At 42.2% G+C, this 23,538-nt stretch overlaps 2 protein-coding genes across 8 annotated transcripts in view; one reads left to right on the forward strand and one right to left on the reverse strand.

The window, feature by feature from the left end:
- Positions 1-23,538, forward strand: part of TEC (tec protein tyrosine kinase) — a 159,841-nt gene that overhangs the window by 111,857 nt on the left and 24,446 nt on the right. For all 7 annotated transcript variants that reach the window (XM_053578025.1, XM_053578021.1, XM_053578024.1 and 4 more), the window contains 5 exons: positions 1,393-1,497; positions 18,799-18,880; positions 19,519-19,647; positions 21,215-21,255; positions 21,846-22,018. In XM_053578025.1, the coding sequence (XP_053434000.1) occupies positions 1,393-1,497; positions 18,799-18,880; positions 19,519-19,647; positions 21,215-21,255; positions 21,846-22,018 (530 nt within the window). The remainder of the gene's footprint in view (positions 1-1,392; positions 1,498-18,798; positions 18,881-19,518; positions 19,648-21,214; positions 21,256-21,845; positions 22,019-23,538) is intronic.
- LOC128576055 (transcription initiation factor TFIID subunit 13-like) lies at positions 4,440-4,933 on the reverse strand. The gene has a single exon (XM_053578028.1). The coding sequence runs from the start codon at positions 4,931-4,933 to the stop codon at positions 4,559-4,561; it is 375 nt and encodes a 124-aa protein (XP_053434003.1). The 3' UTR covers positions 4,440-4,558.

Here is a 23,538-nt window from a genome sequence, read left to right on the forward strand (position 1 = left end):
TTGTTGACACAAGACAATGGCTTATCACATGAGAAGTTGAAGGAAGAGGAGAGGAGGAAAACCAGGATGACCCAAGGTCCAGGCTGTTAAGGGTGAAGCATGTCACCGTTTCCAAACCCTCATAATGTTGTTGACAGCTCAGAAAAGGCCTTTGGGTCTGGTCTTCAGTGACATTTTTGGGGATGGCGTTAGCAGACGGTGCAGTGGGAAGCGGATTGCATGTGGATAAGGAGGGAGTGGGTGGTTAGGAAATAAAGGCTGAGGGTGCATCGTCTAGTTCAGGAAGGGAAGAAAGAGTTAGAGCAGTAGCAGGCAAAAGAACGCTTCTCAGTTTTAATGGGAGAGGCCTGAATGCATCTGTGGGTGGGAAACTGATGCCCTTGGAAGCGAATGAGCAGGGAGAATGCCCTTGTCCCTGCCCTAGCTGGAGGATGGGCGTCCATGGTCCTCAGAATTGCTGTTGCCCCTTCTGAGACATGACTCCGCTGATCCTCTTACCTCCTTGCAACGAGGGCTCCTCATCTAGAGAAGGGTGCATCGTAACAAGTTATTTCTGTACATACTTTGTGTTCTTTTGAATTTCTTCCTAGGATAGATTCCTAGGCTCAAGGGTGTACATGATTTTGGGGGTGGGGTGGGGTGTCTTGATAGGCCATTTGCTAGTTGCTGTAGGCAGATCTGAGTGACGGGAGGAGGGTAGGAACTGGGGAAGAAAAGTAGAGTACTGAGTAATCGAGTCCAAAGGAAGCTTTACGCGAATGCCATTGGCATAACCCTTGAGATCGCGCTGCCTCTACCGCGAGGCATCTCCACACTGGAGGGGAAATGTCGCCAGCTGGAGTTTGCATGTGTGATGGAACAAATAAGAGTTTTGCTTGCTTTGGTCTCTGACGCTTTCTTTTTGGGAGTTGCCATCATGAAATTGAAGAAATTGAACAAAGTGTGTATCTGAGAGGGGAAGACAGCAATGACAGGGTGATCCTACTTGTGGCTTTTTTTTTGGATCAAGGACAGAACAATTTCATCTTGAGAAATGAAAGGATTTTTCTGTGAAATGTAAATATAGTACAAAAAAGAAACTGATAATTTAATAATTTTGATAATGATCATCATGGTGTTTGTATTTATAATTTAAAAGGTTAACGTAAGACAGGATTTAGAGAATTATTAAGAAAATTGTTGGGCAATGCCTGTGGCTCAAAGGAGTAGGGTGCTGGCCCCATACACCAGAGGTGGCGAGTTCAAACCCGGCCCCGGCCAAAAAACTGCAAAAAGAAAGGCAAATTGTAATGTTTTAAATCTGAATCTGTAATCTTATTAATAAATATTAATAACATTTTTATTATATCTCAGGATTGTTTATAATCCTTCTCCTTTTTTCTCTTTTCACAGAAAAAATACCGAAAGGGATTTATTGATATTTCAAAGATCAAGTGTGTGGAAATAGTGAAGAACGATGACGGTGTTATTCCCTGTCAAAACAAATACCCATTTCAGGTGAGTGGCCATAGTTTTGCAAGAGTGCAAAGCCTGCCTTTTAGTGTTTGCTGTTTGACATTATTAAGTGCTTTGGTGGCTGACTCTTAGGTTCATTTGTTACTTTAATAGTTATGGCTTTTCTTTATAAATGGTTTAATCTTGATTGAAACGCCTCATTCTTGTTTGGGCTGTTAGAATCTCCCAATGGTCTTGAGTTTCTAAACCCCAGATCTTACTTGCTTATTCAGATTTATCATAGAGCAGTTAGAATAGACGGTGAAGGCTGAGACTGAAAAATGTGCAATGAAGCAGAGCGAATGTGCAGGGCTGAGAAGTGGCGGGTGTAAGTTACTTTCAAACAGAAATGAGATGAAAAGGGTGCTTGTGATGAAAAATGCAGTATCAGCATTATATATTGATTAAACTGTGCTTTTTAAAGGGCGATCGTGTTTTTTTTTCTCACAATGACCCTATCACATAAGGGTGGTAAATATCATACTGTTCTTATTTATAACTGGGGAAATTAAGGCTCGCAGATGTTGAAGGCTCATCCAAGGTCACTTGGTGAGTTAAAAGCCTGCCAAGCGTCACACTCACATCTCCTTGCTCCCAGGGAGGAAGGGGGGTACTTCATTTTCAGCCACCTTGCCTCTGTGCGAGGATCTTGGGGCACACGTGCCTTGGGACTTCTGGAGAGTGGAGCTGGGCCCTGATAATCTAGAGCTTGCAGCAGGAGGCTTAGGGCCCCTCTCCAGCACCTAAACGCTCCCTTCTCTTTCTGACAATTATTTTTCACACTTTTCTTTGAGTGGTGAACATCTCTAATCAAAGTCACCTTTTCTCCAAGGTTGTGAGGTTCTGAAAGGAAAGTGGCAAAAATCTTTTTCAACATAGTGTCATAGTAGGGTTTTTTATTTTCTAATTGCTACTGTGAAATTATCCAATTACATTTAAAATAAACAATTATGAGTCTGGAGGGTTAAGATGTTTGGGATACTGTGAGCTAAAATATCTAAGCTTCTGTATTATTCTCGGCTGTGGTGACCACAGCACAAAAGTAGGAAATGGCTACATTTAATTTTCTTTTCCCTGTTCCTCATTTTATATCTGCCAGTTCTCCGAGTGAAGAGCAAAGTCAGGAAGGTGCTTAAAGAGACGACTTGGAGGCCAAATCGCCACTCACTGGCATTTGGGAGCATGTTAAGTCACGTGACCTCTCTGGGTCTGTTTCCTCTCCTGAAAAATGGGAATAATAACTGTAACAGTACTCATTTCATGGAGCTGTTCCTGAGGATTGAGATGCTATATAAATAGCTTAGATATTGTAGTAAGAGCAAGATAGAAGTGTTAGTTGCTATTATACTATTATGACTTCTCTTACTATTAATACTGCTGCTATTCATTCCACACCTGCCACCAAAACCCAGAAATAAGCCCAGTTTAAATTTTCTTCTTAATTATGTTTAATGCATACATAATGGGGAGGGTTTGCATATAATTTCCTTTGGAGTTTAGCAGAGAACATTTGCTCTCATGTTTTTTTTTAACCTGTTTAATATTTCATACTTTATTCCTTGTATTAATAGGTTAAGAAAGTAAAATTTTCCCAAATACTGATTTACAGGTAACATTTATAAGTGGCACACAAAAAGTTCAGTTTCACAAAGAATTAACACTCAGTGATTTAAATGCAATTGTAATCCTTACTTTAAGCTAAATGCAGTAATAACTTGATAAGGTACATACACACGAAACCCATATATCCTGAACTACAAAAGCACTTTCCATGGTACTGTAACTCAAATCCATCCCTCTAAATGGTAATTCTCTATTGGTAAAATTTTAGCCAGTGTTTTTCTTTTCATTGCCATTTTCTGAGCCAATTAAACCTACATTTTGTTTCATTTTGGTTTATATTGAATGCAACATAATATAGACGTAAAAATAAACTTTGTGCAAGAAAACTAAAAAAAAAAAAAAAAAAAGGCGGTTTCCGTAGACATACAAGGTTTTCGTCAAGTGTATGTTTCCACAGTGAACAAGTACTTACAAATGTGTGAATAAAAAACTACCCTAAATGCTTATCTTACCATCGATGCCCTTCAATTTTTAAGCAACGCCATTCTTGCTACCGAAAACATTAATTTTTAGAAGCTTTAATCTGATCTGGGAAAATGAGTTCTCCCAAACTTAACAAATGGTATATTATAATCCCCAAAAGGTTTTACATCAAAAAAGCCTTCCAACATGGGAGCATTCACATGAAACTTTGTTTCTCCAAAAAAAAAAAAAAAAATTTGTTATCTGAAGAAAAGAATATTAAAAAAATTTAGCTTTTAAAACAGATAAACATTTTTAACAAAAACCCAGTATTTTTCTATATCATCTCTTTAAAATAAAGATAGGCCAGGTGCAGTTGTTCACGCCTGTAATCTCACAAAATCAGAGGTTCGAGACCAGCCTGAGCCAGAGCAAGACCAGGCGCCTATAGTTCCAGCTACTGTGGAGGCAGAGGCAAGAAAATCACTTGAGCCCTGGAGTCTAAGGTTCTGTGAGCTATGATGCCAGGGCGACAAAGTGAAGCTCTGTCTCAAAAAAAAAATAAAAATAAACGTAAAGATATAAATAAAAGATAAAAAAGTTCACTACAATAATCTCAGCCTACTTTTATAAAAACTTCAGAATACATAAAGCACATTTCACCTATCATAGTCAAAGATGCCATTTAGATTTCACATATTAAACAGCTACGGTATAGCTTACAATGGCACAAATACATCTAACACAACTATTAATATTTCAACCTTTGTTAACAGAAAGAACTGCCTGGTTGGAAAGATACTTTAACTTATGTGCGGTCATTAAAACTCAGTAAGTAATTCAAGTATGGTCATATAAAGGCAGGCAATTAATCCAATATCACTATAAAACCAAAGGCATGAAAATAAAGGCAAAAAAACTCTGTTTCTGTATCTTTCATTTACATAGGTAGATATCAGGACCTTACTGCAGAAAATATAACAATTATTACATATGGTTTCACTAGAATATAATGGAGTTTCAGAAACTACAAAAGATGTTACGATCCACAGTTTGCTTCATCAAATGCTTTTCTAGCCCTTTTCCATTCTTCATTCATAGTAAGCAAGTCTTTAACCCTAGCAAACTTCCTGGGGTCCTTTTGAATCAAGAAGACGGTATCTTCAACTTGTACTCGACCTTGTCTTCCAATTGACATTGCCTTGTGAGTCATTTCAGTAATGAATTCTATGACAAGGTCTTCAAGAATATCTACTGACTCAGTATAAGGATTCTGGTCATCTCCAAAACCATACATCATATATCTCAATTCTTTAGAAAAAAGTCTCTTTCTTTTACTCTGTCCACCTTCTGCACCTCCTCCAATTTCTTCATTTTCTTCCTCAAAAGCAGGGTCTTCCTCCTCATCCACCATCCTACCAGCCCGCCAGCCTACAGTACCTTTTTTTTTTTTTTGAGAGAGAGTCTCATTTATGTTACCCTCGGTAGAGTGCTATGGTGTCACAGCTCACATCAACCTCAAACTCTTGGGCTCAAACAATTCTCTTGCCTCAGCCTCCCAAGTAGCTGGGACTGCAGGTGCCCGCCACAATGCCTGGCTATTTTTTTGTTGCAGTTGTCATTGTTCTCGACCCATCAGCCTTGGTGCATGTGGCTGGCACCATAACCACTGTGCTACGGGCGCCCAGCCACTCTCATGCTTTTGATGGCTGTGAGATGTTTTTTAGGGGTGTTTGGCAGGTTGTCGGGAGCTATGGTTATCATTCTGGATCCAAAATTCAGATTTTTGCTGTCCAAGAGAAAGCTTTGGCAAGTTTTGGGTTGGTTTTCAAAATTATGATAGAAGTAGAACAGAAAGGATTGTCTCTGGAGCCATTTAAAATTGAGATGAGCTGGCCACCAAAGCTCACTGGTTAGCCTGCCGGCTCTGCACAGCAGAGATGGCGAGTTTGAGCCTCACCTGGGCCTGATAAAAAAATAAAATTGTGTATGAATAATTGTAAGAAAAGTTCAAAACAAATTCTTAAAAATTAATAAAAAGGGGGTAAAATTGAGCTCTAACTATGTAATTTTTTTTTTTTTATTGTTGGGAAGTCATTGAGGGTACAATAAGCCAGGTTATACTGATTGCAATTGTTAGGTAAAGTCCCTCTTGCAATCATGTCTTGCCCCCATAAAGTGTGACACACACCAAGGCCCCCCACCCTCCATCCCTCTTTCTGCTTCCAGAAGCATTTGGAAGGTGAAAAGCATCCTCTCTTGTTATAACTTAAGCATCACTGAGAAAGTATAGATCCCACTTTCACATCTTTATCGTGAAAGTTTGCATCAGTTTCAGATGCAATGTGGAGGTAAAAAAGTAGAAGTAGACATTTTCAAAAGACCAGAAGAGAAAAAAGGAGGTTGCTTTTTCTCTCAGCACATTCCAGCCCTAGGAAGGGATGGAGAAAATAGAACAGGACACCTCCTTCCTGCTTCCCTCCCTGAGTCATTTCTGATGGCAACTGGGCCCCTAGGAGGGGGTGCAGCTTTCCTGGGTTGCAACCTCAGATCTGTCTCTCCTACACCACACTGTCTTACATGTGTGTTGGATAAACAAATGAGTGAATGGGATGTAAATAGGATGGAGGATAAATATTGAGTTAGTAGTGTTAACTAAGGGAGTATATTTCCTCCTTGTTGAAGTGGTTTCTGTACTTCACAGTTTGCTAAGCTCTTCCCTCCCCAGCAACCTCTGCTATGGTAGGATGACTCACCAGAAGACCCAAGGCTCACGAGAAATGTGTGGATGATATAGAAGGAGGAACACATGGTGTGATCTGAGGCTCCCCGAGAGAAGGATACTGGCTCCCAGGAGGACATGGTGTGATTTGAGCCTTCTCGAGAGAAGGATACTGGCCCCCAGGAGGACATGGTGTGATCTGAGGCTCCCCGAGAGAAGGATACTGTCTCCTAGGAGGACATGGTGTGATCTGAGGCTCCCGAGAGAAGGATACTGTCTCCCAGGAGGACATGGTGTGATCTGAGGCTCCCGAGAGAAGGATACTGGCTCCCAGGAGGACATGGTGTGATTTGAGCCTTCTCGAGAGAAGGATACTGGCCCCCAGGAGGACATGGTGTGATCTGAGGCTCCCCGAGAGAAGGATACTGTCTCCTAGGAGGACATGGTGTGATCTGAGGCTCCCGAGAGAAGGATACTGGCTCCCAGGAGGACATGGTGTGATTTGAGCCTTCTTGAGAGAAGGATACTGGCCCCCAGGAGGACATGGTGTGATCTGAGGCTCCCCGAGAGAAGGATACTGTCTCCCAGGAGGACATGGTGTGATCTGAGGCTCCCGAGAGAAGGATACTGTCTCCCAGGAGGACCTGGTGTGATCTGAGGTTCCCCGAGAGAAGGATACTGGCTCCCAGGAGGACATGGTGTGATCTGAGGCTCCCGAGAGAAGGATACTGGCCCCCAGGAGGACATGGTGTGATCTGAGGCTCCCCGAGAGAAGGATACTGGCCCCCAGATTTTTCTTCCACCTTCCGCACTACCTGAGATGCCAAAGTTAGATGCTTATTACTTAGGTGCAGGGTGGTAAGTCTAGAAACTTTCCATAGACATACAAATGCCCCAACTTAGATCACATATCAAGCTAGTTTTAGTTATCAAAATTACGAATTTTTTTTTTTTGATTAGCTAGTCTTTAACAAACTTTAATGAAGTTATAAGTCACGAGATGAGTTTTGAGGAAAAGTTAGACTGCCCAGAACCTGGGAAACAATCAGGGGCTGTTTGAGGGAAAACACAGGAATAAGGAAAGCCTCAGGGGTCAGACAGCCCTACTTACATGACTTAAACTCACCCACTTTGGGTGAAAAATGAGGGTTCTAGCACTAATAAAGACAGTCTGCACCAACCCATGAATGGACTAATAAACCGTGGTATATGCATAGAATTGGAGATAGAGTTGGAGAATATTCTCTTTAGTGAAGTATCACATGAATGGAAAAGCAAATACGAATCTGAAGCCAGTAGACAAACTAATACACATTTACACAAGAGGAAAACTCAATTTAATTCAAGTTGGGGGGAGAGAAAGGAGGAGGGAGATTGGTTAGCTCCCACCTAATGGGCACAATGTACAGGCATATGGCAGACCTTCTGTGTGGGGCACAACTACAGCAGGGGCCTTACTAACAAATGCAAACATTGTAACCTAATTGTTTGTACCCTCATATTAATCTGAAAAAAATAAATAAATCATGACCTGAGTTGCTATACCGATTAAATTAGGCAGCATATGGAAAGTGCTTAGATTAATATAAGGATTCCATAAAATACATTTTATTATAATAAATTAAATTACTATTATTGTAACACACAATATATGGACCCCCGTATTGAAGGGTATGGACACCCAGAGTTGAAAGGTATGGACCCCCATGTAGAAGGGTATGGACCCCCAGTGTTGAAGGGTATGGACCCCATGTTGAAGGGTATGGACCCCCAGTGTTGAAGGGTATGGACCCCTGTGTTGAAGGTCATGGACCCCATGTTGAAGGGTATGGACCTGCTGTGTTGAAGGATATTGACCTCCTGTGTTGAAGGGTATGGACCCCCAGTGTTGAAGGGTATGGACACCCTGTGTTGAAGGGTATGGACACCCTGTGTTGAGGGTATGGACTCCGTGTTGAAGGGTATAGACTATAAGTGTTGAAGGGTATGGACCCCCTGTGTTGAAGGTTGTGGACACCCAGTGTTGAAGGGTATGAACCCACAGTATTGAAGGGTATGGACCCCCAGTGTTGAAGGGTATGGACCCCCTGTGTTGAAGGATATGGACCCCTTCTGTTGAAGGGTATGGACCCCCAGTGTTGAAGGGTATCAACCCCTTGTGTTGAAGGGTATGCACCCCGTGTTGAAGGGTATGGACCCCTTGTGTTGAAGGGTATAGGCCTCCATGTTGAAGGGTATAGACCTCCATGTTGAAGGGTGTGGACCCCCTATGTTGAAGGGTATGGGGGGGGAGACAAGATGGCGGACTGAACCCAGCTTTCAACAGAGGCTCCCGTCCAGAAGGAGAGTTAAGGGACAGGAATTTAGTAAGTATCCTGGTGGACTTGAGCCTCACCAAGAGAGAAGGTTGAAGAACGCACATCAACACCGCTGAGGCAAGCTGTGATCACAAGGACGCAAACAAAAGGTACAAAATCCACCACCAAGTGGACGGGAGTCCCCCTCCCCCATGGGACCGGCTCAAGAGCCCCACAATTAAACAAGCGGGCAGAAATTAAAGGCCTTCCCACTACACTCCACGGGAGAGACCTTCTAAAAACTGGACCTACCTCCTCTACTGGGGTGCTGTGGCGTTCTCCTGCCGGGCATAAAACTGAATAAAACTTTAAAAATCCTTTGCCAGCAACCCTGAATCCCCAACACTCCCCTCCCGCCCACTGAGGTCTGGAGGCCAGTCCCCCAGGAGTTTGGATCCTTGAGTGATTTCTCAAGGGGAGTGGACAGTCCCCGAGTTGTGACTGGTCAGCATTGACTCTGAGGCATGCGAGTGAGGAGAGGGCACCGGGCTGACGGGGGAGTCACGCCTCGGCGGCACTTCCCTGTGGTGCGGTGCAACAGCCCTCCCCGTGCATCAATACAGCCAGACATAAAACTGAATGAAACTCTAGCTTCCCCCCCCCACTCTTACTCGGGGTCTGGGGACCTGTCCCCCAGGAGTTCAGATCCTTGGGTGATTTCTCGAGGGGAGCGCACAGTGCCCAAGCCGTGACTGGTCAGCGCTGACTCTGAGACACGCGGGCGAGGAGAAAGCACTCTACTGAGGGGGAGTCACGCCTCGGCGGCACTTCCCTGCGGATTAGGTGCAGCAGCCCCCCCCCCCAGCAACATTACGGGGCCGGGCACAAAACTGAATAAAACTCTAGCTTCCCCACTGAGAGCTGAGAGCCCCTACTCTCACTCGGGGTCTGGAGGCCTATCCCCCAGGAGTTCGGATCCTTGGGTGATTTCTCAAGGGGAGTGCACAGTGCCCGAGCTGCGTCAGGTCAGCACTGACTCTGAGACACGTGAGCAAGGAGAGGGCACTCTGCTGAGGGGAAATCAAGCCTTGGTGGCACTTCCCTGTGGTGCGGTGCAACAGCCCTCCCCGGGCGGGCGTAAAACTGAATGAAACTCTAGCTTCCCCCCCCACTCCCAATCGGGGTCTGGGGGCCTATCCCCTAAGAGTTCAGATTCTTGGGGGATCTCTTGAGGGGTGTGGACCCAGCATAAACTGCGGCCGCTCAGTGCTGACTCTGGGGCGCGAGACAGAGGAGAAAAGGGTCGGCGGAGTGCCCACACCAGAGCAGCAGTTCCCTGGAGGTAGATCAACAGCCGGTTTTTCTTTAACGGAAGAACGCTCACTTCTGGATATTCTGAGGCCACACCCCCTGTCTCCCTGGGCAACCAGAGGAGGCCACCGGTAAGCGGGGGATTTCCTGACACTGCTCACAAACCAGGGAAGCTTCCAGGGCGGGGCCGACCCAGAGAGGTGATCGGCAAACCTCCAGTAGCAAAGAGGACACAAACCTCCAGCAGCAAAGACGTTTGAACTCAGAACAGCCCGTCTTCTGTAGGCGATTTCGGCAGGAACAGAGACAGAACCCCGCAAAGTTGTCTGTTCTGTTCTGTTCTGTTAGCAGCATCCATCAGGGACGGGGCTAAGCCTAGTGAACACCTCCTTCCCATCACCTGCATCAAGCACTCAAAGATGTCAGGCCCCATCTCCTCCTGCTAGATAGTGGCAGTCTGTGGGGGCCTGGCAGACTTCCTTGCGATTCAGGCAGGTGCAAACCCCTGGAATGTCTGTTCACTGCAGGCAACTGGGTTAGCCATCTGCAGAGATACCAGTGACTGGGTCTGACGGAGGGGCAAAGTGAGGAAGGAGACGTCAACCTTCCCAGACTGCTCTGTTTGCTGGGTGGCTCCTCCTGACTCCACGGTGCACTGGGGTGAGCCGTGTCAGAGGAGTCACCAGGCTCCTGTGATCCAGTTCCCAGAGACCTCTTGAACTCTCCCACCCGAGACAGGTGCCGATTGAGACAGTTGATTTGGACCTTTTGAACTGGGCTAATAGACTGAGGACTTCTCAGGCGGTGCCCTGGGTGTGCGATTGTAGGAAGGTTTGATTCTCCTTTTCCAACTGGGGCCAGAGGTGGGCGGGCGGGGTGACTTAATTGCTGATTTTTCCACACAGCTGAGACTTCAAGCCAGAGTAGAAGTTGCAATAGGATCGAACAGAAACCAGCTGAAAACAAGACGGAACCACTTAGCTCCACCACACCAGACAGGGAGGGCCCCAGCTTCTCAGGCCACAACACTGTACGGCCCCTCGATAAAGCCCCAGGGGAAAAACCAAAGGGAGTAAAATAACCATGGGGCGGAATCAGTGGAAAAACTCTGGTAACATGAATAACCAGAATAGATCAACCCTCCCAAGAAAAGATACGGCAGATGTGATTGAAGATCCCATTCATAAACAACTGGCTGAGATGTCAGAAATCGAATTCAGAATTTGGATTGCAGACAAGATTAATAAAATGGAATTAGGAGTTTGAGGAGAAATTCAAAAGTTGTCTCAAGAATTTAACGAATTTAAAGACAAAACCACCAAAGACTTAGACACACTGAAGCAAGAATTTACAGCCCTCAAAGATATGAAAAATACAGTAGAATCCCTCAGTAACAGAATGGAGCAAGCAGAAGAAAGGATTTCTGACATTGAAGATAAAGTCTTCGAACGCTCCCAATCTCTCAAAGAGGAAGAGAAATGGAGAGCAAAAACGGATCACTCACTCAGAGAGCTCTCAGATAATTCGAAGAAAAGCAATATAAGAATTATAGGGATTTCTGAGAATGATGAAGTGGCCTCCAAGGGCACAGAGGCCCTTCTGCATGAAATTATGAAAGAAAATTTTCCAGACATGCCTAGAGAATCTGAAATTCAGATAGCAGACAGCTTCAGAACCCCAGCACGATTCAACCCCAATAAGTCATCCCCCAGACATATCATAATTAGCTTCACTAAAGTTAACATGAAAGTGAAGATTCTCAAAGCAGTCCAGCAAAAGAAAACTATTACGTACAAAGGTAAGAATATTAGAATAACTGCAGATCTCTCTGCTGAAACTTTTCAAGCCAGAAGAGGCTGGTCATCAACTTTTAATCTCCTAAAGCAAAATAACATTCAACCCAGGATCTTGTATCCAGCCAAACTGAGTTTCATCTATGATGGAGAAATTAAATACTTCAATGACATTCATATGTTGAAAAAATTTGCCATAAGTAAACCAGCTCTTCAGGATATTCTCAGACCTATCCTCCACAATGACCAACCCAATCCTATACCACAAAAGTAAACTCACTCAGAAACTTCGGATCAAACTCCAACTTCCACACTGGTGAAAGGATTAAAAATGTCCACTGGACCTTTGAAAAACTCGATACCCAAAATTCCACCAGACTTATCAATACTCTCCATCAATGTGAATGGCTTAAACTGTCCTCTAAAGAGGCATAGGTTAGCTGACTGGATACAAAAACTCAAGCCAGATATTTGTTGCATACAAGAGTCACATCTCAACTTAAAAGACAAATACAGACTCAGGGTGAAAGGATGGTCATCCATATTTCAGGCAAATGGTAATCAGAAAAAAGCAGGTGTTGCAATTTTATTTGCAGATACAGTAGGCTTTAAACCATCAAAAGTAAGGAAGGACAAGAATGGTCACTTCATATTTGTTAAGGGTAATACTCAATATGATGAGATCTCAATTATTAATATCTATGCACCCAACCAGAATGCACCTCAATTTATAAGAGAAACTCTAACAGACATGAGTAACTTGATTTCCTCCAGCTCCATAATCGTTGGAGATTTCAACACTCCTTTGGCAGTGTTGGATCGATCCTCCAGCAAGAAGCTGAGCAAAGAAATCTTAGATTTAAACCTAACCATCCAATATTTAGATTTAGCAGACATCTACAGAACATTTCATCCCAACAAAACTGAATACACATACTTCTCACCAGCCCACGGAACTTACTCCAAAATTGACCACATTTTAGGTCACAAGTCTAACCTCAGTAAATTTAAAGGAATAGAAATTATTCCATGCATCTTCTCGGACCATCATGGAATAAAACTTGAATTGAGTAACAACAGGAATCTGCATACTCATACAAAAACATGGAAGTTAAATAACCTTATGCTGAATGATAGCTGGATCAGAGATGAGATTAAGAAAGAAATCGCCAATTTTTTGGAACAAAATGACAGTGAAGACACAAACTATCAGAACCTCTGGGACACTGCAAAGGCAGTTCTAAGAGGGAAATTTATAGCACCGCAAGCCTTCCTCAAGAGAACGGAAAGAGAGGAAGTTAACAACTTAATGGGGCATCTCAAGCAACTGGAAAAGGAAGAACATTCCAACCCCAAACCCAGTAGAAGAAAAGAAATAACCAAAATTAGAGCAGAATTAAATGAAATTGAAAACAAAAGAATAATACAGCAGATCAATAAATCAAAAAGTTGGTTTTTTGAAAAGGTCAATAAAATAGATAAACCTCTGGCCAACCTAATCAGGAAAAAAAGAGTAAAATCTCTAATCTCATCAATCAGAAACAACAAAGACGAAATAACAACAGACTCATCAGAAATCCAAAAAATCCTTAATGAATATTACAAGAAACTTTATTCTCAGAAATATGAAAATCGGAAGGAAATTGACCGATACTTGGAAGCACACCACCTTCCAAGACTTAACCAGAATCAAGTGGAAATGTTGAACAGACCCATATCAAGTTCAGAAATAGCATCAACTATACAAAACCTCCCTAAAAAGAAAAGCCCGGGACCAGATGGTTTCACGTCAGAATTCTACCAAACCTTTAAAGAGGAATTAGTACCTATATTACTCAACCTGTTCCAAAATGTACAAAAAGAAGGAAGACTACCCAACACGTTCTATGAAGCAAACATCACCCTGATCCCCAAACCAGGAAAAGACCCAACAAGAAAAGAAAATTATAGACCAATATCACTAATGAATATAGATGCAAAAATATTCAACAAGATCCTAACAAACAGAATCCAGCAACACATCAAACAAATTATACATCATGACCAAGTTGGTTTCATCCCAGGGTGTCAAGGCTGGTTCAATATACGTAAATCTATAAATGTAATTCAGTACATAAACAAATTAAAAAACAAAGACCATATGATTCTCTCAATTGATGCAGAAAAAGCTTTTGATAATATCCAGCATCCCTTCATGATCAGAACACTCAAGAAAATTGGTCTAGAAGGGACTTTCCTTAAACTGATAGAGGCCATCTACAGCAAACCCACAGCCAATGTCATATTGAATGGAGTTAAATTGGAATCATTTCCACTCAGATCAGGAACCAGACAAGGCTGCCCATTGTCTCCATTGCTTTTCAACATTGTAATGGAAGTTTTGGCCACCGCAATTAGGGAAGAAAAGGCGATCAAGGGTATCCATATAGGGTCAGAAGAGATCAAACTTTTGCTCTTCGCAGATGATATGATTGTGTATCTGGAAAACACTAGGGACTCTACTACAAAACTCCTAGAAGTGATCAAGGAATACAGCAGCATCTCAGGTTACAAAATCAACATCCATAAATCGGTAGCCTTTATATACACCAACAACAGTCAAGTTGAAATAGCAGTTAAGGACTCTATCCCATTCACAGTAGTGCCAAAGAAGATGAAATATTTGGGAATTTATCTAACAAAAGACGTGAAAGATCTCTATAAAGAGAACTATGAAACTCTAAGAAAAGAAATAGCTGAAAATGTTAACAAATGGAAAAACATACCATGCTCATGGCTAGGAAGAATCAACATTATCAAAATGTCCATACTACCCAAAGCAATATATAATTTCAACGCACTCCCTATTAAAGCTCCACTGTCATATTTTAAAGATCTTGAAAAAACATTACTTCTTTTTATATGGAATCAAAAAAAACCTCGAATAGCCAAGACATTACTCAGAAATAAAAACAAAACAGGAGGAATCACACTACCAGGCCTCAGACTTTACTACAAATCGATAGTGATCAAAACAGCATGGTATTGGCACAAAAACAGAGAAGTAGATATCTGGAACAGAATGGAGAACCAAGAGATGAATCCAGCTACTTACCGCTATTTGATTTTTGACAAGCCAATTAAAAACATTCAGTGGGGAAAAGATTCCCTATTTAACAAATGGTGCTGGGTGAACTGGCTGGCAACCTGCAGAAGACTGAAATTGGACCCACACCTTTCACCATTAACTAAGATAGACTCTCATTGGATTAAAGATTTAAACTTAAAACATGAAACTATAAAAATACTAGAGGAGAATGCAGGGAAAACCCTTGAAGAAATTGGTCTGGGTGAGTATTTCATGAGGAGAACCCCCCAGGCAATTGAAGCAGCTTCAAAAATACACTACTGGGACTTGATCAAACTAAAAAGCTTCTGCACAGCTAAGAACACAGTAAGCAAAGCAAGCAGACAGCCCTGAGAATGGCAGAAGTTATTTGAAGGGTATATCTCTGACAAAGGTTTAATAACCAGAATCCACAGAGAACTCAAACGCATCAGCAAGAAAAAAACAAGGGATCCCATCGCAGGCTGGGCAAGGGATTTGAAGAGAAACTTCTCTGAAGAAGACAGGCGCACGGCCTTCAGACATACGAAAAAATGCTCATCATCTTTAATCATCAGAGAAATGCAAATCAAAACTACTTTGAGATATCATCTAACTCCAATGAGACTAGCCTATATCACAGAATCTCAAGACCAGAGATGTTGGCGTGGATGCGGAGAAAAGGGAACACTTCTGCACTGCTGGTGGGAATGCAAATTAATACATTCCTTTTGGAAAGATATATGGAGAACACTCAGAGATCTAAAAATAGATCTGCCATTCAATCCTGTAATTCCTCTGCTGGGCATATACCCAGAAGACCAAAAATCACAACATAACAAAGATATTTGTACCAGAATGTTTATTGCAGCCCAATTCATAATAGCTAAGTCATGGAAAAAGCCCAAGTGCCCATCGATCCACAAATGGATTAATAAATTGTGGTATATGTATACCATGGAATACTATACAGCCTTAAAGAAAGATGGAGACTTTACCTCTTTCATGTTTACATGGATGGAGCTGGAACATATTCTTCTTAGTAAAGTATCTCAAGAATGGAAGAAAAAGTACCCAATGTACTCAGCCCTACTATGAAACTAATTTGGGGCTCTCACATGAAAGCTATAACCCAGTTACAACTTAACAATAGGGGGAAGTGGGAAAGGGGGGGATGGGTAGAGGGAGGGGGATCGGTGGGATCACACCTGTGGTGCATCTTACAGGGGTATTTGCGAAACTTGGTAAATGTAGAATGTAAAGGTTTTGGCACAGTAACTGAGATAACGCTGGAAAGGCTATGTTAACCACTGTGATAAAAATGTGTCAAATGGTCTATGAAGCGAGCGTATGATGCCCCATGATCATATCAATGTATGCAGTTATGATTTAATAAAAAATAAAATAAAATAAAAAAGGGTATTGACCCCCAGTGTTGAAGGGTATGGACCCCCTGTGTTGAAAGGTATGGACCCCTTGTGTTGAAGGGTATGGACCTCCAGTGTTGAAGGGTATGGACCCCCAGTGTTGAAGGGTATGGACCCCTGTTTTGAAGGGTATGCACCCCGTGTTGAAGGGTATGGACCCCCTGTGTTGAAGGGTATAGGCCTCCATGTTGAAGGGTATAGACCTCCGTGTTGAAGGGTGTGGACCCCCTATGTTGAAGGGTATGGACCCCCAGGGTTGAAGGGTATGGACCCCTTGTGTTGAAGGGTATGCACCCCGTGTTGAAGGGTATGGACCCCCAGTGTTGAAGGGTATAGGCCTCCATGTTGAAGGGTATGGACCCCCTGTGTTGAAGGGTATGGACTCTTGTGTTGAAGGATATGCAGCTTTATTTGTTTGCTGGTGTTCACATTGCTGTTAGAGTGCATCTATTTGATTAAAAGAAACAGGAAGGAATTGTCTATTGAGTATGGTTAGGAACAGCCATTTGTCAATGAAAGAGCTATTTGTTTTTCAATCCAGTGGGTATTGACGTGATAAACGGTGGTTTCCAGCCATGGAATACAACTTTGTTTTTTTTTTCACATATTGTGTGTATTTTCTTTTTGGATACATACATATTAAGCTCTCTATATATTTATTTATATTTAATGATTAGGGCACATTTAAGTAACATGCTTTTGTGAAGAAAAAATATTAAGTATTGAGTTGTAGAATTTTAAAGCCAAAATGGTCAATAAAAATTATATAGTAAAGTCGCCAAACCCCGGGCAAGAGAAGTGACAGGACTTGCCCAGTATCGTCGTGTCTGTGACCTGAAAGGGCTCAGACTCATTTACGGGTTCGTAGTTTGGTCTGCTTCCTACTCTAAAGGCCCAGAATGTTTATTTTTTTCCCGTGAGAAGGAAAATCAGTTTTAGTGTACTAAGATATCTTTTCCTACTTTTTGCTTTGGAGCTCTTTAACAAGTAGAGCCCATGATGGTAGTAATCTGTGTTAACCCAAGGTCCATTAAAAAATCTCTGTCCACATGGAAGATGGATGCAAACTCCCCATGTTGTAGGCCTTTATTAAAAAATACGTTAATCATGTCACTTTCTGTCTTTTCTTTCCCAGCTTGGGTTCAATAATTACTAAATGTCTTCTATTGGCATGTTTTACTTTTTAGACAACCAGGTGTTTTTGCCTTTAGATTAAGGGTAAAGTGACAGTACAATGACAAAATTTCGGGGTTTATTTCTCAGGCTTATGTTATTACTAATATTAAAAATAAGACTATTTAGTTGTCCACCAGTGGCTGCCACTATTTGCAGATAAAACCCTGGCTATGGAGTCAGAATCTAGGTTATAGAGTCAGAACCCCTGCTCTTGGGGTCATCCCCTGAATGTCTCAGGCAGGTTACTGACACAGAGTTATGGGGCCCCTGCTCTCAGGATCATCCCCTGAATTTCTCAGGTGGGTTACTAACACAGCGTTACGGGGCCCCTGCTCTCAGGATCATCCCCTGAATTTCTCAGGCGGGTTACTAACACAGTGTTACGGGGCCCCTGCTCTCAGGATCATCCCCTGAATGTGGCAGGCAGGTTACTAACACAGCATTACTGGGCCCCTGCTCTCAGGATCATCCCCTGAATGTCATAGGCAGGTTACTAACACAGCGTTACGGGGCCCCTGCTCTCGGGATCATTCCCTGAATGTGGCAGGTAGGTTACTAACACAGCGTTACGGGGCCCCTGCTCTCGGGATCATCCCCTGAATGTCGCAGGCAGGTTACTAACACAGTGTTATGGGGACCCTGCTTTTGGGATCATCCCCTGAATGTCACAGGCAGGTTACTAACACAGCGTTACCAGGCCCCCTACTCTCGGGATCATCCCCTGAATGTCTCAGGCAGGTTACTAACACAGCGTTAGGAGCACCATTTGCAGTGTGTGCTGGTGAATGTTGCCTCTTCAATTTACCCAGGAGTAAAAAGCCTTAGTTTCCTCATCTATAAAATAGAAAAACTTGGGTGGTGCCTGTGGCTCAAGGAGTAGGGTGCTGGCCCCAGATAGCAGAGGTGGTGGGTTCAAACCTGGCCCCGGCCAAAAACTGCAAAGAAAAAAGAAAAACTCATATACCTTGATAGTAGGATCAATTGAGTTATGTCTATAAAGACATAATATAGAGCTGTGATAGTCAGTGCTAAATAAAATTAGCTACTGCACTTATTGATGGGGGCCAAAGGAAGCTGTAGGAATGATGTAAGAGTAGCCATTAATCTGAATTACTGTTTAGAAAAATATTGGATTGGGATAATCCCTGTTAGACCAGGTTCACCCAACGAATTTAGTTCCTTAGATTGAAAGAAATGTCAAGATTAATGAAGATTGTGGCCTCGGTATATTTATTCTTCTATAAATACATAATCCTTTGCAAAATAAGTATCCTACTCAATGTGGGAATGAAGAAAGAGATGTGTTTTTGTAAGAAAGGAATCTAGTTTCTTTGGATCTGAAGTAAGTGACTTCTGTTTAGTCTTCTGAGAATCACTTATTGGTGGTTGGTGGTACCAACCGCCTGTGAAAGACAGACAGTCTGTGTCTAAGTATTTCTCACTGATCGCATCTTTTGTTTTATTTTAGGTTGTTCATGATGCTAATACACTTTACATTTTTGCACCTAGTGCACAAAGTAGAGACCAGTGGGTGAAGAAATTAAAAGAAGGTAAAATTTACGTGATGCCATATTAATCTGTACATGATTTTAGACATTGTTATGATTAAAACAGAAATGCAACTAATGTTCTATTGCCTGTATGATCTCTTAATCCACAATATAAGGCTTCTCCAGTTCTGTTACTATAACTGTTTAAAAATATGATTCTAGTGGGATATAGTTTCTAACGAAAGCATGCTTTGGTTTCAGGTATGATATATTTGAAGAGGATAAAACATGGGCTTTTGTGGTCATAGGTTTTTCTAAGAAATTGCCCATGTAGTCAACATTTGGTGTGGATGGATCGACATAGTCATGAAATGTTTAAATGAGTGATTGGTGCTGCCCAATCCTCATCACTGTTCCTGCAGAACAAATGGTGGTGGCCTGACTTCATTTATCTCTTGTGATGTGTCAACAATCAATGCTGCCAACCGGGGTGCTTCACAGACAAACAAACAACAACAAAAACTGAGAGCTGAAAGAGAACCATCTAGCTTTTCTGAATGCTGAGTTGTACGATGTTATGGGGTGTTCTCGTAACAGACCTGGCATCTGAGGAATAACTAATGATTGACAGTACTACTTCTGAAACATCTTGTAGTCTATTTTCTTCCACTAATTGTTAATGTGTCTCTGCATTACAGAAATAAAGAACAACAATAATATTATGATTAAATATCATCCTAAATTCTGGACAGATGGGAGTTATCAGTGTTGCAGACAAACTGAAAAATTAGCACCCGGATGTGAAAAATATAATCTTTTTGAGAGTAGTAAGTGATGGTTTTATTTTACATTTATATTGTGCTCAGAATGTATGTATTGTTGGTATGGCAAGAAAGTGAGATGATTTTGATTAGGGATAGCACACTTTCTAGTACAGAGTGAATAGGAGGAAGGTGTGTTTTCTAAGAAAAATTATTGAGTTGGCAGTGGGAGCTTGGCATGCAATCAAAGGGCGTCTGGGTCCATCCAGGCTTCAAGCCTATGAGCCTAGCAGCCTGGTTCTCCTGGGATGTCCTGACATGAGTTTAGCATATTAAAGAGGAAGGCCCAAGTTTCCAAAGCTGTTATTGTTTCCTACTCTTTGATGTTCTTTTTTTTTTTTTGTAGAGACAGAGTCTCACTTTATGGCCCTCGGTAGAGTGCCATGGCATTACACAGCTCACAGCAACCTCCAACTCCTGGGCTTAAGCGATTCTCTTGCCTCAGCCTCCCGAGTAGCTGGGACTACAGGCGCCCGCCACAACGCCCAGCTATTTTTTTGATTGCAGTTCAGCCGGGGCTGGGTTTGAACCTGCCACCCTCGGTATATGGGGCCGGCGCCTTACCAACTGAGCCACAGGCGCCGCCCTCTTTTTTTTTTTAATTTTTTTTTTTGAGTCAGAGTCTCACTATGTTGCCCTTGGTAGAGTGCTGTGGCGTCACAGCTCACAGCAACCTCAAACTCTTGCCTCAGCCTCCCAAATAGCTGGGACCACAGGTGCCCCCACAATGCCCAGCTATTTTTTTTTTTTGTAGTTGTTGCAGTTGTCATTGTTGTTTAGCTGGCCTGGGCTGGGTTCGAACCTGCCAGCCTTGGTGCATGTGACCAACACTGTAACCTCTGTGCCACCAGTGCCAAGCCTTCTTTCAGGTTCTTAAGGTTTGATACTAGTTACCACATGGTCTGACATTCTCTAAAAAGAGATCCAAAAGTTATAGTGAGTTAAACTTGCAGGAGATATATTTCATTCCCCCATACTAATCTACAGATGATACGCGGGGGCTCGTGGTTGGTAGGGTAGTTCTGCAGGGGTTCCTCAGTTCTGGTCATCTCTCTCTTCCCAGCAGTAGAAAAGGGGAAAGGGATCAAGGATGCCCACAGGAAGTCCTTTTAAAGATAAGTTCAAAAAACAGCACACTCATTTGTACATAGAGCCCGCCCATTAGAATCTGGTCTCATGGGAAATAACAGTTTTTAGCGTGGGTAGGTGTGTGTCAGCCAAACTGCTCTAGGATGGACCCTGTAGGGGCGGGGCCGACTGTCAGAGCAGTCCAAGTGCAGGCATTTCTCTGTCATTGTTGAGTGCTCCGTTTACACAGTGCTGGGGGTACAAAGAGTAAGGTGTGGTCCCGTCCTTATGGTGCAGTCTGTTCAGGAAGGCAGAAATACAAACCTGCCATCACAGCACCTTCAGTTCTGTTCTAGAATAGAGACACAGCAGCATGCACGGAGCCCCTCCGAGCGGCTTCTTAGCTACGCACGTGTGGGTTCTCACTTTCCTTAAGCCTCCCTGCAGCTCCCCGGATGCTCCTGGGTCGATTGCATTCTGACATGCTTTCCTTGGTGGTTTTCAGGTATTAGGAAAGCACTACCTCCAGCACCAGAAATAAAGAAGGTAGGCGGTGTTTATCTATCACAGTTAAGCCTTTGAGTTTTAAGCATTTGGGTCATTTGTTGGGGTTTGTTAAGTATGTTTATATTTATTCATGTGATGTGACTGACTTTGGGTGGGTTATTTAAGCCATTGTTACCTCAGTTATACGATGGGAATTATAAAGCTCTACTTCATGGGAGCAGTTTTAAGAATCAATGAGAAGTGTGTCAGGTCCCAAGCCACGTCACTGGCTTCCCGTGTGAGAATTCCAGTGAGTGGCAGGGGCTGGCAGAAAATTTCATGGTGCGCTTTTGTCCCATTGCAGGCTGTTTGGATGGCAGGTCTCCCTTCAGTCTTGGTTTCTACCTATATATTACCTTTGCCTTTTAATGTTTAAAGACAGTTTTTACTTATCTCCTATATTCTGAAACCCCCAAGAGGGCCAGTAATATATCACATTACCAAACTCGTGGGAGGGTTCACCATATTACATTTGGTAGAGTTAAAATTTCTTCTTTATTCTTTGGTGACATGTGACTCATTTAGTGTTTTGCTTCATGACCAGTTTCAAATAGAAGATTAAACTTTGAAATGTTATCTTCTTTGCTTAGCGAAGACCTCCCCCACCAATTCCACCAGAAGAAGATAATAGTGAAGAAATAGTTGTGGCGATGTACGATTTCCAAGCGACAGAAGCACATGACCTCAGGTTAGAGAGAGGCCAAGAGTATATCGTATTAGAAAAGAACGATGTTCACTGGTGGAGAGCGCGCGATAAATATGGGTAAGTATGTCATTTTGACTACTGTATCTCTTATATTTCTTTTACTCTACATCCCTTTTTTATTTTTAATCTCATGATGAAACCAGGTCATTTACCCTATGAAATGAACCATAATCCAGGCTAAGACGGTTATTTTCTTATGTTTTCCCTGCCATTTAATATGCCTGTTTTTTTTTTTTTTTTTTGTATTTTCTGTAAACTGGCAATTAGATATAGAAGGTGATCTCTGGCTGTCCCACTATTTCTTTTTTAGTATTTTATTTTATTTTTATTAAATCATAGCTGTGTACATTAATGCGATCATGGGACACCATACACTGGTTTTATAGACCATTTGACATATTTTCATCACACTGGTTAACATAGCCTTCCTGGCATTTTCTTAGTTATTGTGTTAAGACATTTATATTCTACATTTACTAAGTTTCACATGTACCCTTGTAAGATGCACCGCAGGTGTAATCCCACCAATCACCCTCCCTCTGCCCATCCTCCCACCTCCCTCCCCTCCCTCTCCCTCTTCCCCATATTCTTAGGTTATAGCTTTCATGTGAAAGCCATAAATTAGTTTCATAGTAGGGCTGAGTACATTGTATACTTTTTCTTCCATTCTTGAGATACTTTACTAAGAAGAATATGTTCCAGCTCCATCCATGTAAACATGAAAGAGGTAAAGTCTCCATCTTTCTTTAAGGCTGCATACTATTCCATGGTGTACATATACCACAATTTATTAATCCATTTGTGGATGGATGGGCACTTGGGCTTTTTCCATGACTTAGCGATTATGAATTGGGCTGCAATAAACATTCTGGTACAAATATCTTTGTTATAATGTGATTTTTGGTCTTTTGGGTATATACCTAGTAGGTTGTCCTGCTTTTAATGATGCTAAGATTGCTCTGCTGGTCAGGTGTCAGCCTTATTTTTTTATCATGAAGTCTTCACGAGTGCTTCCTTGGATGACTCTGGCATCCAAGGTGATTGTTGCTTAAATCCATTATTTTATTACGGATTTCAAAATGGTGATTTTCTAATTTTTTCATTCCATTCACATTTACTAATTCTCTAAAGAACTGCCTCATCAACTAGTTCATTTAGTTCATGAAGGAAAGAGAAGATAAAATTTTTATTCGTAACTTTTACCAGTTTTCAGACTAATGAGTTGATGATTGAACTTTAGTGATAACAATGGTAACAGATAATTTTTTTAGTATTACTATGGATGCTGGTATTTGGTTTCAATTCATTGCCATGATTATTCTTTTGGCTTGAATTGACCCATTTTGGGTCAGTGGTAGCTATTTGTGGTTGAAGAACCCATTAATCTTTCTCTCCTTTTTCTTTTCTTTTCTTCTTCTTTTTTTCTTTCTTTTTTTGAGACAGAGTCTCACTCTGTTGCCCAGGCTAGAGAGTGATGCAACCTCAAACTCCTGGATTCAAGCAATCCTCCTGCCTCAACCTCCCAAGTAGCTGGGGCTACAGGCACCCACCACAACACCCACATAATTTTTCTATTT

This window comes from Nycticebus coucang, chromosome 23 (assembly GCF_027406575.1).
Source record: "Nycticebus coucang isolate mNycCou1 chromosome 23, mNycCou1.pri, whole genome shotgun sequence".
NCBI classification, from domain to species: Eukaryota; Metazoa; Chordata; class Mammalia; order Primates; family Lorisidae; genus Nycticebus; species Nycticebus coucang.

Excerpts from the sequence above, each read along its gene's own strand:
- LOC128576055 (XM_053578028.1), bottom strand. The coding sequence starts at position 4,933 with ATGGTGGATGAGGAGGAAGACCCTGCTTTTGAGGAAGAAAATGAAGAA.